We start from the raw sequence: 12712 nt of genomic DNA, 5'->3' as shown, positions 1-12712 counted from the left end.
AGTTTGCAGTGAGCCGAGATCGCGCCACTGCACTCCAGCCTGGGCGACAGAGCGTGACTCATCTCCAAAAAAAAAAGAAAAAGAAAAAGAATGTAGGCCCACCAGTCCATTCCTGGGGCTGGTGCAGGAAATTCCTGACAATATGCCTAACACTTCTTTGCACAAAACAGCTCGAATTTGTTTCCTCAGTGATGTGTTTCCATTACTTCTTCTAGGAAAATATTCCCTAACCACAGTATTTCTGATGTGAATCTGTTTTGTCTGATCAAGATCGTCTTCTTGATTTAGATAAGGGCTACTTTCGTGAGCATCCTACTTCCCTTTTGCTCTAGCTCCTTCTCAGGCAACCCACCTGTCCCCAAGGCAAACTAGTCATCCATTTCCCCATTGTTTCCAATGCTTAGTAAGAAGTGGTGGTAAGGGGCAGCCTAAGCTTCTGTGAAGTTTTTTCTGTTGGTTTGTTTAGTTGGTTGGTTTTTTTGAGACAGGGTCTCACTCTGTTACCCAGGCTGGAGTGCAGTAGCACAATGTCAGCCCACTCCAACCTCCGCCTCCCAGGTTCAGGTGATTCTCCCCCCTCAGCCTCCCCAGTAGCTAGGACTACAGGTACGCGCCACCACACCCAGCTAATTTTTCTATTTTTAGTAGAGACAGGGTTTCACCGTGTTGGCCAGGCTAGTCTCGAATTCCTGACCACAGGTGATCTGCCCACCTTGGCCTCCCAAAGTGCTGGGATTAGAGGTGTGAGCCACCATGCCTGGCCACTTCTGTGAAGTTTTATCTAGTGGATTCACGGTGTACACCTGCTAGCTCCCTTCACCAAAGGCCTCTTAGATATAATCCACATACTTTAAAAAAAACAGCAAGGGCCTAGCCACTAGAAGCCATCCAAAGCCCTCTGCATGTCATCTAATAGCTCATTTTTAGTAGTATCTGGGGCCTCCACAGCACCCCTAGATCAAAACAGCAACCAGAATCGGCAGGGAGCCAGCAGGTCTTTCTCGCCCTTCCTCCAATCCTTTAAAAGGAGCTTTAGCCAGTGGGAAAAGCAGGAAAAGGATCCTTCTGCAAACCCTCCTTGCGCATGTGCTACGATATTCAAAAGATCCCGTTGAGAAGTCAAACTAGGTGACACTATGCCCAAATGGACCCACACTCAAGGGCTTTCCTTGACTGAAGGCAGTCGGACGGGAGTGGCAAACTGGGGCTGAAAGAGTTCTACATTCTCTGGACGAAGATTCAAAAATACCAAGTAAGATCCCAGAGGTGCGGGTGGATCTGTGTTGGGGAGCATTCCGTGCGTATGCTTTAAGATGCAGCAACTCCTCCACAGAGCGGAGAAACATTTCCAAGGGGATTGGGATTTTACCCATAAAGAAGCTCAGAGTGAGTAAAGATGGGGCTGAGGAAATGCAAACAAAAAACCAACCAGGACTTTGCAGGTGAAGTGGCCTATTCCCTTCCTCCTGATTATGGGGATCATCTAAAGGCCGCCATCAAGGGTTTCCTGAAAAGGGTTTTTGACAGCTAAAGTACAAAAATTATATAAGACAAGAACATGGACCTATGGGCGTTGGCTGGCTGGTTTGATGGGCATATTTACAAATCAGCTCACAGACAGAAGCAAAATACTATTAGTTATTTAAGGCAGAAACATGGGTGATTCTTCCAAGGCCAAACTAGAGGCACAGAGCTGGAAAAACTTCATCCCCACTCAGCACATACTAGGGAGGTAACTTGCCAGCTTTGCTTTGGGTCATAGTTCTTACAACTAATTTATGTGTTCCAGAAAATTTACCGAGAAATCGACGTTGACAGGTCTGGTACCATGAATTCCTATGAAATGCGGAAGGCGTTAGAAGAAGCAGGTAACCCTTTAAAACTGCATTTTTGTTCCTAGTTTAATCTGTCTGTAGAATATGTGAACACTCATCCTATACCATGTAACACAAGATTTGGTAAAGCTATAAAATAAAGTAGGTGCTGGTTTAATACAGACACCTCCTTTTCATTCCCCTTTCAAAAACTAATTGGTAAAATTAAATGCAGTAGGATGCTCTGCCCTCTGTGCCTTCTTGAATCCAAGTTTCCTTTGGAGCCGCCTGGCACAGCAAGCAGGCAAAGCCAGCTCTCAACAGACTCCTCCAGGTGCTTCCTTTCTGGTGCAGGGTTGATTAGGCAGAAATGGAATGTCTCAGCTCAGCCCTTAGGGTAAGACCCTAGCAGAATTGGATATCAAGAAAAGGACACAAGCGAGTGGTAGACCAGCAAAGTGGGAGACTGCTGGGCTTTGGGAGCAAATGTGTCAGCATGAGGCTGTTCATTCTATTTGCTGGAATATAATGCTGCCACAGAGACCCCACACAACAGTGGTTTATATGAGGTATGTCTTTCTGTCGCATAACAATCCCAGCTCCAGCAGTCCATGGCTAGGACGGTGCCTCCTACTATCCTACCATGTCACTATCTGATCACGCTTCCCCCAGCCTGCCCCCATCCATGATGCCCACCGGACCTTCGAGGGTTGCCCTCATCCAAGGGACCTGGGACAGCCTGCCACCACAAACACATGCCGCCAGCAGGTTGACAGAAGAAGGGCTCCTTGCCTTTAAGGGCACACAGGCCATTTCTGCTCACACATCCCACCAGCCAGACTGTGATCACAAGGCCTCTGCTGGCTGCAAGGAAGCTGGGACATGCAGTCTTGATGCTATGTGGCCACAGGCTCAATAAAAATTATTTTACTCTGGAAGGAGGGAGAACTACTATGAGTTTACCAGGAACAGCTTCTGCTCACATATATCCAGGAAGAATCTGGTCTCCAAGACGATTCAGAGCTAAACAAAAAAATCAAACAGCAGCAGCGTGGTTAACAACACGAAGCAACCGTGACCATGAGAACAGAAGCAGGCAAGAAAAGACTTATGTGTCAGCAAGGACACAGGCAGGGTGAAGGTGGACAGTTCAGAAACAAAAGAAACAGCAGAAGGTACTGGCTTTGCAAAATCAAACCAGTCTCATAGAAGAGCAGCCAAAGGACAAAAGCAATTATACCTCATTTAAATCACCACATTAGTTCCATAGCCTGTGAGCGCAGCTAAATGGTACAATCTAATGCTTAGCAATGAGTTAGTTTGTTCATGTAACTTCAGGTTTCAAGATGCCCTGTCAACTCCACCAAGTCATCGTTGCTCGGTTTGCAGATGACCAGCTCATCATCGATTTTGATAATTTTGTTCGGTGTTTGGTTCGGCTGGAAACGCTATTCAGTAAGTGGATATTTGGGGAATGACTAATTTCAGTTCTCTTGGTATTAAAGTGGCCTGCCTTTCACCTCGGTGAAATCATCTAAACTAGAGACATGTCTTCCAGGAGTTGAGAATGAAATTCCCTCTTTACTAATTTGAGGGTGAGGAAGAAAGCGTGTATGGCGGTCAGTGAAGTCAGTTGCTGAACTGAAAAGAGGATAATGTGATCTCTGTTTCAGGTCACTCACTTGTGACATCCTCTTTTTCTCCCTCCACAGAGATATTTAAGCAGCTGGATCCCGAGAACACTGGAACAATAGAGCTCGACCTTATCTCTGTGAGTCAGCAGCTTGTGCCCCCATCTTGCTTCTAAGGGGATGGGGGAGGCATGGGGCGGAAAGGGCTGTTACTTGAGTGACCTGCTTTTTCAAGTTTTGCTTTAAAGAGCTCTTGGTCTGTCGGGGCCAGGCCTGTACCCGGTTGTAAGATCCCACAATGCACTTTTACTTGCAGTTGTTTTCCAACCACCTATTCTCAAGTCCAAAATGCACACCTGGCTCCCTCTTCCCATGAGCTTTGACTTGAGTGTAGCTCAAGATTAAACTAAGGAGTGGCTGCAGGATCATGCTTAGAAAAATGAACTCCTGATTAGCATGCAAGGGAGAACATGCTTATATAAAGAAATCCTTCAGCTGAAATTCAAGTTGGGTTTTGGGAAGATCCATCATTCTTAGAATGGGTCTACTTAAAATACTTTGAGCAAATTAGTTTTCTCTACTCCCTCCCCATTTAAGATAAAACCAACACTAGTAAATACGTTTGCCATTTATTATTATTATTGCACTCATGTGTCTGGAACCCTAGCAATACACATCTCTGAAATGATCATCAATCTGAATTAAGTGGGTATGCTAATTTCACAAAAAGCAAAGCGTAAAATGTTCTCGTGTCATCCCAATGACAGGAAGTTCTCTCACTGAAAGAAAGAAGCCAGGTGGGATGTATTTCCATTATCACCTGGCTCCAGTCAGCATTTCCTGTATACTCAGGGAAGGCCACAGAGGGCCGGGCGAAGTGGCTGACACTGGGTGACAATGGTAGTTGTCAGTCCTGTCCGTGTAACAGAGGAGCGAAGTGGTGAGGAGGGCAGGTCTAAGGCACTGGCAGCTCTTTTCCGTGGATTTTGAACTCTGGAGGAAGGCAGCAACTAAATAACTGTCTCATTCTGCTATTATGCATTGTATTAGCAAAGTGAAAATACAGTCTATCTGGTTACAAATAACACACTAACTTGCTTAAAACTTTACATATCCTAGGAAATATCTCTACCCCTAGATTGCAATGTAGTCAACCCCGTTTCTAAAAAAATAAAAAATTAGGCTGGGCGCAGTGGTTCATGCCTGTAATCCCATCACTTTGGGAGGCCAAGGCGGGTGGATCACCTGAGGTCAAGAGTTCGAGACCAGCCTGGCCAACATGGTGAAACCGCATCTCTACTGAAAATCCAAAAATTAGGACTGGGCGCGGTGGCTCACATCTATAATCCTAGCACTTTGGGAGGCCAAGGCGGACGAATCACCTGAGGTTGGGAGTTCGAGACCAGCCTGAACAACATGGAGAAACCCCATCTCTACTAAAAATACAAAATTAGCCAGGCATGGTGACACATGCCTGCAGTCCCAGCTACTCGGGAGGCTGAAGCAGAAGGATTGCTTGAACCCGGGAGGCGGAGGTTGCGGCGAGCTGAGATTGCACCATTGCACTCCAGCCTGGGCAACAAGAGCAAAACTGCATCTAAAAAAAAAAATTAGCTGGGCGTGGTGGCAGGTGCCTGTAAATACGTTACTCCAGAGGCTGAGGCAGGAGAATCGCATGAACCTAGGAGGTGGAGGTTGCAGTGAACTGAGATGGCACCACTGCACTCCAGCCTAGGCAACAAGAGCAAAACTCTGTCTCAGAAAAAAATAAAAAATAAAAAATGAGCCAGGCAAGATGGTGCGTGCCTGTAGACCCAGCTACCCAGGAGGCTAAAGTGGGAGGAACACCTGAGCCCAGGAAGTCAAGGCCGGAGTAAGCCATGATCACCCCACTGCATTCCATCCTGGGCGACAGAGCGAGGCCCTGTCTCAAAAAATTTAAAATAAAATAAATAGTAGAGTCAACACAACTGTGACATGAAACATGCCACATGTTAAGTTCTGGAAATCCTAGCCTGTCATTCTTGCTAGATATCCTGTTCTACCCCAGCCACCCACCCCCACCCTAGGGTCCACCTGGCCTGCCTGCTCAGTCCACTCCCTCCGCATCTCCTCTGAGAAGCATCTTCTTACCCACTGGCTTTTCCTGTCACTCCTAAGCCTCACCTTTTGCAGGTTCCTGGAGATCCTCGCTTCTCGTAGTCTTTGCTAAGGATGAGCCATGTTCAGAAGCTCTCCCTTCAGTCTGCAGGGATTTCAACCTTGGCTGCAGATTCCATCACATGGGGAGCTTTGCCAAAGTGCTGGTGTCCTGGCTGTATCCCAGACTAGTTGAATCAATCTGATTTAAAGTTTCCGTATCACTACAACTTAGAACCAATGCTGAACAGCATTGGTTGCAGGGATATCCACATCCCAAACTAACTTCTGATGTGATACTCTGAGGCAGAGATGTGAAAATGCTAATTTCTGTTGTGTGAATTTCACTTTTCATGTGTGCAGTCAACCCTGTAATATGATTCATGACCACTTAATGCAAATCACACAGACTACTGACCTGTTAAAATCTAGACTCTAGAAATCAGGTAAGAAAAATATGAGTTAGTACACTGATATCATAGCCCTCGATCAGCTTTTCTAGTACAAGTTTTTTGGAACAATCTACAGGTACTTAAATAGCCTTTAATTTTAAAAGTGGTCACTGAGCTGACTTGGTTTTTTTTCCTTCCTCACAGTGGCTCTGTTTCTCCGTACTTTGAAGTTACAACTAATCTGCCTGAAGACTTCTCATGATGGAAAATCAGCCAAGGATTAAGCTTCCATAGAAAAACACTTTGTATCTGGACCTCAAAATTATGGGAACATTTACTTAAACGGATGATCATAGCTGAAAATAATGATACTGTCAATTTGAGATAGCAGAAGTTTCACACATCAAAGTAAAAGATTTGCATATCATTATACTAAATGCAAATGAGTCGCTTAACCCTTGACAAGCTCAAAGAAAGCTTTAAATCTGTAAATAGTATACACTTTTTACTTTTACACACTTTCCTGTTCATAGCAATATTAAATCAGGAAAAAAAAAATGCAGGGAGTTATTTAACAGCTGAGCAAAAACATTGAGTCACTCTCAAGGGACACGAGGCCCTTGCAGGGAATATTTAAAGCAACTTCAAGTTTGAAATGCAGCTGTTGATTCTACCAAACAACAGTCCAAGATTACCATTTCCCATGAGCAAACTGGGAAACATGGTATATCATGAAGTAATCTTGTCAAGGCATCTAGAGAGTCCAGGTGAGAAGACTCACCTCTGTCGCTTGGGTTAAACAAGAGACAGGTTTTATAGAATACTGATTGGTAATAGTAAATCGTTCTCCTTACACTCAAGTTCTTGACCCTATTCGGCCTTATACATCTGGTCTTACAAAGACCAAAGGGATCCTGTGCTTGATCAACTGAACCAGTATGCCAAAACCAGGCATCCAATTTGCAAACCAATTATGATAAAGGACAAAATAAGCTGTTTGCCACCTCAAAACGTTATGAACTTCATCACCACTAGTGTCTGTCCATGGAGTTAGAGGGGACATTGCTTAGAAGTTCTTATAGAAAGGACACAAGTTTGTTTCCTGGCTTTACCTTGGGAAAATGCTAGCAACATTATAGAAATTTTGCCTTGTTGCCTTATCTTCTTCCAAATGTACTGTTAAATAAAAATAAAGGGTTACCCCATGCAATCACACCATGCCATGTTTTCCTTCCTGGAGGGCAGCCCCACAGGACGGTTTATGAGCACACATGATTATAGCTTGTTTCTACTTTAACAAGGTGTGCTCCCTCTAAATTCATGTATTCAAAGGAAATCTTGCCTATAATTAAAATGCGGAACTATAAAATTTTTTTAAAATCCAATTCAGAAACTTTAATAATCTGACCATAACATAAGGGAAGCCCTAATTTCTACTACTTGTTGATCTGCTGTTAGGCAGCACAGAGACGTATGTGCCTCTCAGGAAGTTCCCTGCTCGACCTTGGCCAGCTCCACCTGGGGTAGGGACAAGCAAGGGAGCTGAGAAAACATACAGATGAGGTCACTGGTCTTGTGCTGGTGGTTCTTGAGGAATCATTTCCTCAAGATGACTTGAGATAGGCAAATGCCATCCTAATATTTCCTGAACAAGGTGAGACGATGGATTTCCCAAACTCGGCTCAAATGAGTTGTTGAAGTTCTCTTGGTTGCCGAGTGGATTTTGAGGGCAAAGGGGAGGCTGGTGGCCATGAGAGTGCAGGAGTCCCAACCTCCTCGCATCGGTGATTTCTCTGTCCAGCTCACAGGTGGCAGGATAGAGGTGGGAGATGTTTGGACTGACTCAAGATTGGAGGTGGGCAAGGGAAGGGCGGCTGAAGGATCAGGGGACAAGGGAATGGACAGTGGGGACTGGAGGGGTTGCAACACAGGACCCCAGGGTCCAGGCTGGGAGGGGGTGGAAGTGAAGGGCAGGAGGGATCAGCTTTCGATTCTGAGGAAGAGAGTGGTCTCCAGAGACGAGGTACACAGTGGAGCAGGAAGGAGGCCCCTCCCATCCGCAGAGGCCATTCCAAACCTGGACTACTGTGCTGAGGGCCCTGCGTCTCCTGGTGCACTTTCATCTGTGGGACTGACCTAGTCTCTGAGATAACATTAAATAAATAAGGTATATGCTTATCAGAGCAAATTTAGAAAAGACTGAACAAAAAAAGGGAATAGAGATTACCAAGTATCCTAAGTTTTCCCACCTAGTATAACGTTTGCTAATGCCTGTTTTACAGGGGGCAAAAATAGATAAGCAAATAAATGATAAGCAAAGTAAACCTCAACTTTCTGAGCCTGTAGGAACTCACCACCCACCGCCCCCCGCAACCCTCACTACTTCCCGCCTGAGTCTCTGCTCTGAATTGCAGTCTCAGGCCCATCAGTCAGTCAGCCCTCTATCAATTAACTCTCTCTGTCTTTCCCTCTCCTGTTTTTCTTTCCACAGCTCTTCCCTCACAGCATGTAAACATATATAAATACCTACCACATCCTAAAGTATACTTAATACTCTTACCTCCCCTGCTGTGGCCTCTCCTTCCTCCAGAGCCGAGCTTCTGCTTCCGGAGAAGCTGTCCACACTGGATCTCAATTCATTTTCCACGCACTACAGCCTGGCTAGTCACCTACCTCTCTTTGCTGCTGCTTTTTATGATCACCAGTTACCTCCTAATGCCAAATCCTATAAACATCTACTAGCCATCTCCCTGGACCTTTCTGCTGCCTTTAACACCATTTATGATTCTCCTGAGAACCCACATTCCTTTGGTTTCCTTCAGGTCTGCTTCTCTGTCTCCTTTTATGTGACACTCCCCACATCCCCAGTGGCTCCACTGCCATTAGAATGTGCACAGCTGGTTTGCATACTCTCCCCTTAAGCATGGTCTGTTCCCCACCTGCTTTCTTCCCTTTTATTTTGTAAAGACCTAAAAACCGTGCTACCATAAAAACATGACTATAGCATCAATACACAAGAATTGTTCAACATTAGACAAATGATTCAATATTGATTCAATATTGATTCAAATGATTCAATTAGGCCATGCCTGGCCTAATATGATGGAATATTAGGAAGCCATTAAAATTCATGTTAATAGGCCAGGCATGGTGGCTCACGCCTGTAATCCCAGCACTTTAGGAGGCTGAGGCAAGTGAATCACTTGTCAGGAGTTAAAGGCCAGCCTGGCCAATATGGCAAAACCCCGTCTCTAATAAAAATACAAAAATTAGCCGGGTGTGGTGGCGCGGGCCTGTAATCCCAGCTACTCAGGAGGCTGAAATGAGAATCACTTGAACCCGGGAGGTGGAGGTTGCCATGAGCCGACATCGTGCCACTACACTCCAGCCTAGGTGACAGAATGAGACTCTGGCTCAAAAAAAAAAAAAATTCATGTTAATATTTATGATACAATATCAAGTATAATACAAGAGAATGCAGAATTGCTTAAACAATAAGCTCTCAACTATATAAAGAGAAAAAAATCATAGACAAGACTACAAAGAAATAGGCCCAAGTGTGAATGGTACCTCCAGAGTGGTCTTTTTCCCTCCCTCCTTCATAAACTTTTTCTGTACTATTTCTATAAGGAGCTTTGATATAAGGATACTTACTTTAATAATAAAACAAATTAAAGAACAGAAAGACTAACAACAATGATGTTCTCAGTTTAGAATTAAGGAATATAAAACTGGGATCACAGTTCCCTAATTTTCACATCTTCTCTGTTCATACATCTGTGTAATTCTTTAGTTTGCCAAGTACCTTCATGCACAGAACTTAGTTAGGTTTTCCTCAACAACTCGCAAGCATGCCAAGGCAATGGCATTAAACTCCACAGATGAGGGACAAGGCTCAGGGAGGTCGAGTGTCCTTGGCAAGGTCACCTGATGGGTAAGTACGACCGTCCAGGACTAGAATCCATGTTGTTTCCTGTAGTTGTAACATATTAACACAAATTTAGTAGCCTAAAAAAATAGCCATTATCTCACAATTCTGTAGATGAGAAGTCCAACGCTGGTCTTATTGGACTAATGCATTCCTTCTGGAGACCTGGGGAGGATTCATTTCCAGCCAGGCCCACTCAGGTTAGCAGAGTTCAGTTCCATGTGGCCATAAGGACTGAAGTCCCCATCTCCTGGCTGGGCCAGCTGGGGGTCCTTCTCAGCTTCCATGTTCCCTGACCCCCACATTCCACGACCCCCTTCATCTTTAAAGCCAATGACAGCAGGTCAAGTCTTCACACTCCAAGTCTTACCGCCCACCCACCCCGTCCCACCTACCCTCCTGCCTCAGCCCTCCTGCCTTCCTCTCCCGCCGTGAAGGGACCTTGTGATTACAGTGGACCACCAGGACAATCTAGGCTAAATTACACCCTATTTTAAGGTCAACTGATTTGTAAACTTAATTAAATCTTAAAAGTCCTTCAAAGCAGTACAGTAAGTCATCAAAACCTAGCATCATGGATAGGTTCTTGGTAACTGCAAATTAGAGCAAAATAATGTAAAACAAACCAACAAGAAACAGCAGGTCCTCGAATAACATCACTTCATGTTGTACCATTAGAACACTGATGAGAAAAAGAAATGGTTTTGTTACACACCTTTTCACTTTAAGTGAGTTTTGGCCAGGTGCGGTGGCTCACACCTGTAATCCCAACGCTTTGGGAGGAATAGGTAGGAGGACCGCTGGAAGCCAGGCATCAGGGACCAGCCCGGGCAGCATGGTGAGACCCTGTCTCCTGTCTCCCAAAAAAAAAAAAAAAAAGAAAAAAAAAAGAAAAGAGAAAAATAAAGTCACAGTTTCCAAGAACCTAATGATGATGTTAAGTAAGGACTTATTGTACCTAGATTAGTGATACAAGGAATAACCAGGAGATAGGGATGGGGGTGCGGGGCATCTTTAGAATTCTGCCTACCACACGTCTTCTGATGTTTCGCTTATGTTGTCACTCCTTCTCCGTTACTCTCAAAAGTGTTATTCTCAAAGTTATGTTATGTTCTTTCATCTACTTTCCTTGCTAGAATTTAGCTACTCATAAAAATGTGTAAGGAAGAGTGACCATGGTTTTTCATTTGTATCTTCTATTAAAGTAGTTCCACTAAGCAAATGGGTTTGGAAACAATTCACAAACCTATTAACATATAATAAAATGATGTGGAGATTTTGCCTATATAAGTTTTCACCCCATAAATCAATGAGGACACTAAAACAGTCTATTAGAGGCTCTAGGTAAAATGTAAAGTAGGCTTCTATCACCATGATCTCTACAGTACTTTATTTTAAAAACCACTTACATTGAATCACTTGGCTGGTAAAAAAAAAAAAAAACCTCTTATTTCAATACATATACTTACGTTAAGCAGTTTGTTCTTTTTCAGCTGGGTATGATATCCCAATGGCTTGTGACTATTAAACAAGGTCTATTTATGACATCAAAAACAAAAACCAGTAAACAGCTTAGCATCAAAAAGTTTATTACAACTTTTTAAAGTCAGCTATGATCTTGACAAATATTACGGGTAAGTCCATAGCAAGTTTCTAATTTCTGAGATACAAAAGACAATAAATACAGATTAAAATTCAGCCTACAAACAAGATGCTACATCTAATTACTGGTACTGTAGCTTAGTTTCAATATTTCAAACATATGTATAATTCTTAAGATGCTACAAGAACTCATATAATAAAGTTATTGTTCACTGACGACCAACTAACAGTTCTTCACTGACAATATACAAGTGTACAGTGCCTTCGAGCCTTCAGGTGAGCCCCCCAAGGGCCTGCTGGTGCCGGGGACAATCAGAGACAGCGATGTGATGGCACTGGTCCTTTCTGGCAGGAGGATTGGTTTAGGAACAGCTGCTGAAAACACTCACTAAACAGGACGGAGAGCTGATTTCCCAACTGCCCAATAAATGGTCCTATTTACTAGACAGGATTCTTGTAGAAAACAGGATTGTCGCTGTATACGTCTCTGAGTGCTACACGGGACACCTCTGCCCCAACACGGTATGGCCTGCTGACGTAGATGCTTTATTCATCATGCTAAACGTCCTCTAATGGTGCATTCTTCAATCCTTCATTTTCTTCTAGAGACATTCTTCATCGCTTTCAAGCTACATTATCATTAAAATAAGTCCTGTGAAATTTTTGCCAAAAATAATCGTATTACTTCTTCTTAACAGAGATTAATTCTTCATTGACTAAAATTCTGCGTGAAGTTTCAGGCCAAGCTCCTTTGTCTTGGTTTAATTCTTGGGTACAGCTGCAAGACAGTTTAAAAAATATTTACATACTATAATAGATGTGTGGGAATATAACAAAATTTCAAGAAATAATGAGGTTAGGGGACAGATGTCATGGGAAGGAAATCAAAGTGAGAAAAGCACTCTTTGTGGGGTGTGTGGCACCTAGAGCTTTACATTTAGCAATGTGCTCATCAGCTAGACTGCACAGGACGTTCAAAGATCACAAGGGCCCGTCAACTGTGACAACTCTACAAAGCAGCAATATAAAAACCCATGACAGTTCTAGGTATTAACTCAATCTGCACAGCTTGTTGAGCTGTAAATCGGCTCTAACAAGGAAGGCAAACTGCTGTATGCTCTATGCTCCAGCATTTGGAGCTTCTATTAGGAAGGAAGAAAGAGACTGAATTCTTTTACCTTTATTCACAATGGACATGACATTGTG

General features: G+C 43.7%; 2 protein-coding genes across 3 annotated transcripts in view; one reads left to right on the top strand and one right to left on the bottom strand.

The window, feature by feature from the left end:
- CAPN2 (calpain 2) overlaps positions 1 to 7191 on the top strand; it is a 61493-nt gene extending 54302 nt beyond the window's left edge. The window contains exons 17-21 of the mRNA XM_024245993.3: positions 1184 to 1252; positions 1790 to 1868; positions 3153 to 3269; positions 3527 to 3585; positions 6181 to 7191. Coding sequence (XP_024101761.2) covers positions 1184 to 1252; positions 1790 to 1868; positions 3153 to 3269; positions 3527 to 3585; positions 6181 to 6204 — 348 coding nt within the window. The 3' untranslated portion in view covers positions 6205 to 7191. The remainder of the gene's footprint in view (positions 1 to 1183; positions 1253 to 1789; positions 1869 to 3152; positions 3270 to 3526; positions 3586 to 6180) is intronic.
- A 4285-nt stretch (positions 7192 to 11476) lies between these two features.
- The window catches only part of TP53BP2 (tumor protein p53 binding protein 2), a 65814-nt gene continuing 64578 nt past the window's right edge, over positions 11477 to 12712 (bottom strand). For both annotated transcript variants that reach the window (XM_009237347.4, XM_054545962.2), the window contains one exon: positions 11477 to 12284. In XM_009237347.4, coding sequence (XP_009235622.1) covers positions 12243 to 12284 — 42 coding nt within the window. In that variant the 3' untranslated portion in view covers positions 11477 to 12242. The remainder of the gene's footprint in view (positions 12285 to 12712) is intronic.

This window comes from Pongo abelii, chromosome 1 (genome assembly GCF_028885655.2).
Source record: "Pongo abelii isolate AG06213 chromosome 1, NHGRI_mPonAbe1-v2.0_pri, whole genome shotgun sequence".
Taxonomy (NCBI): Eukaryota; Metazoa; Chordata; class Mammalia; order Primates; family Hominidae; genus Pongo; species Pongo abelii.
Note: the sequence above shows the minus strand (reverse complement) of the source record. Positions and strands in the feature narration are given on the sequence as shown.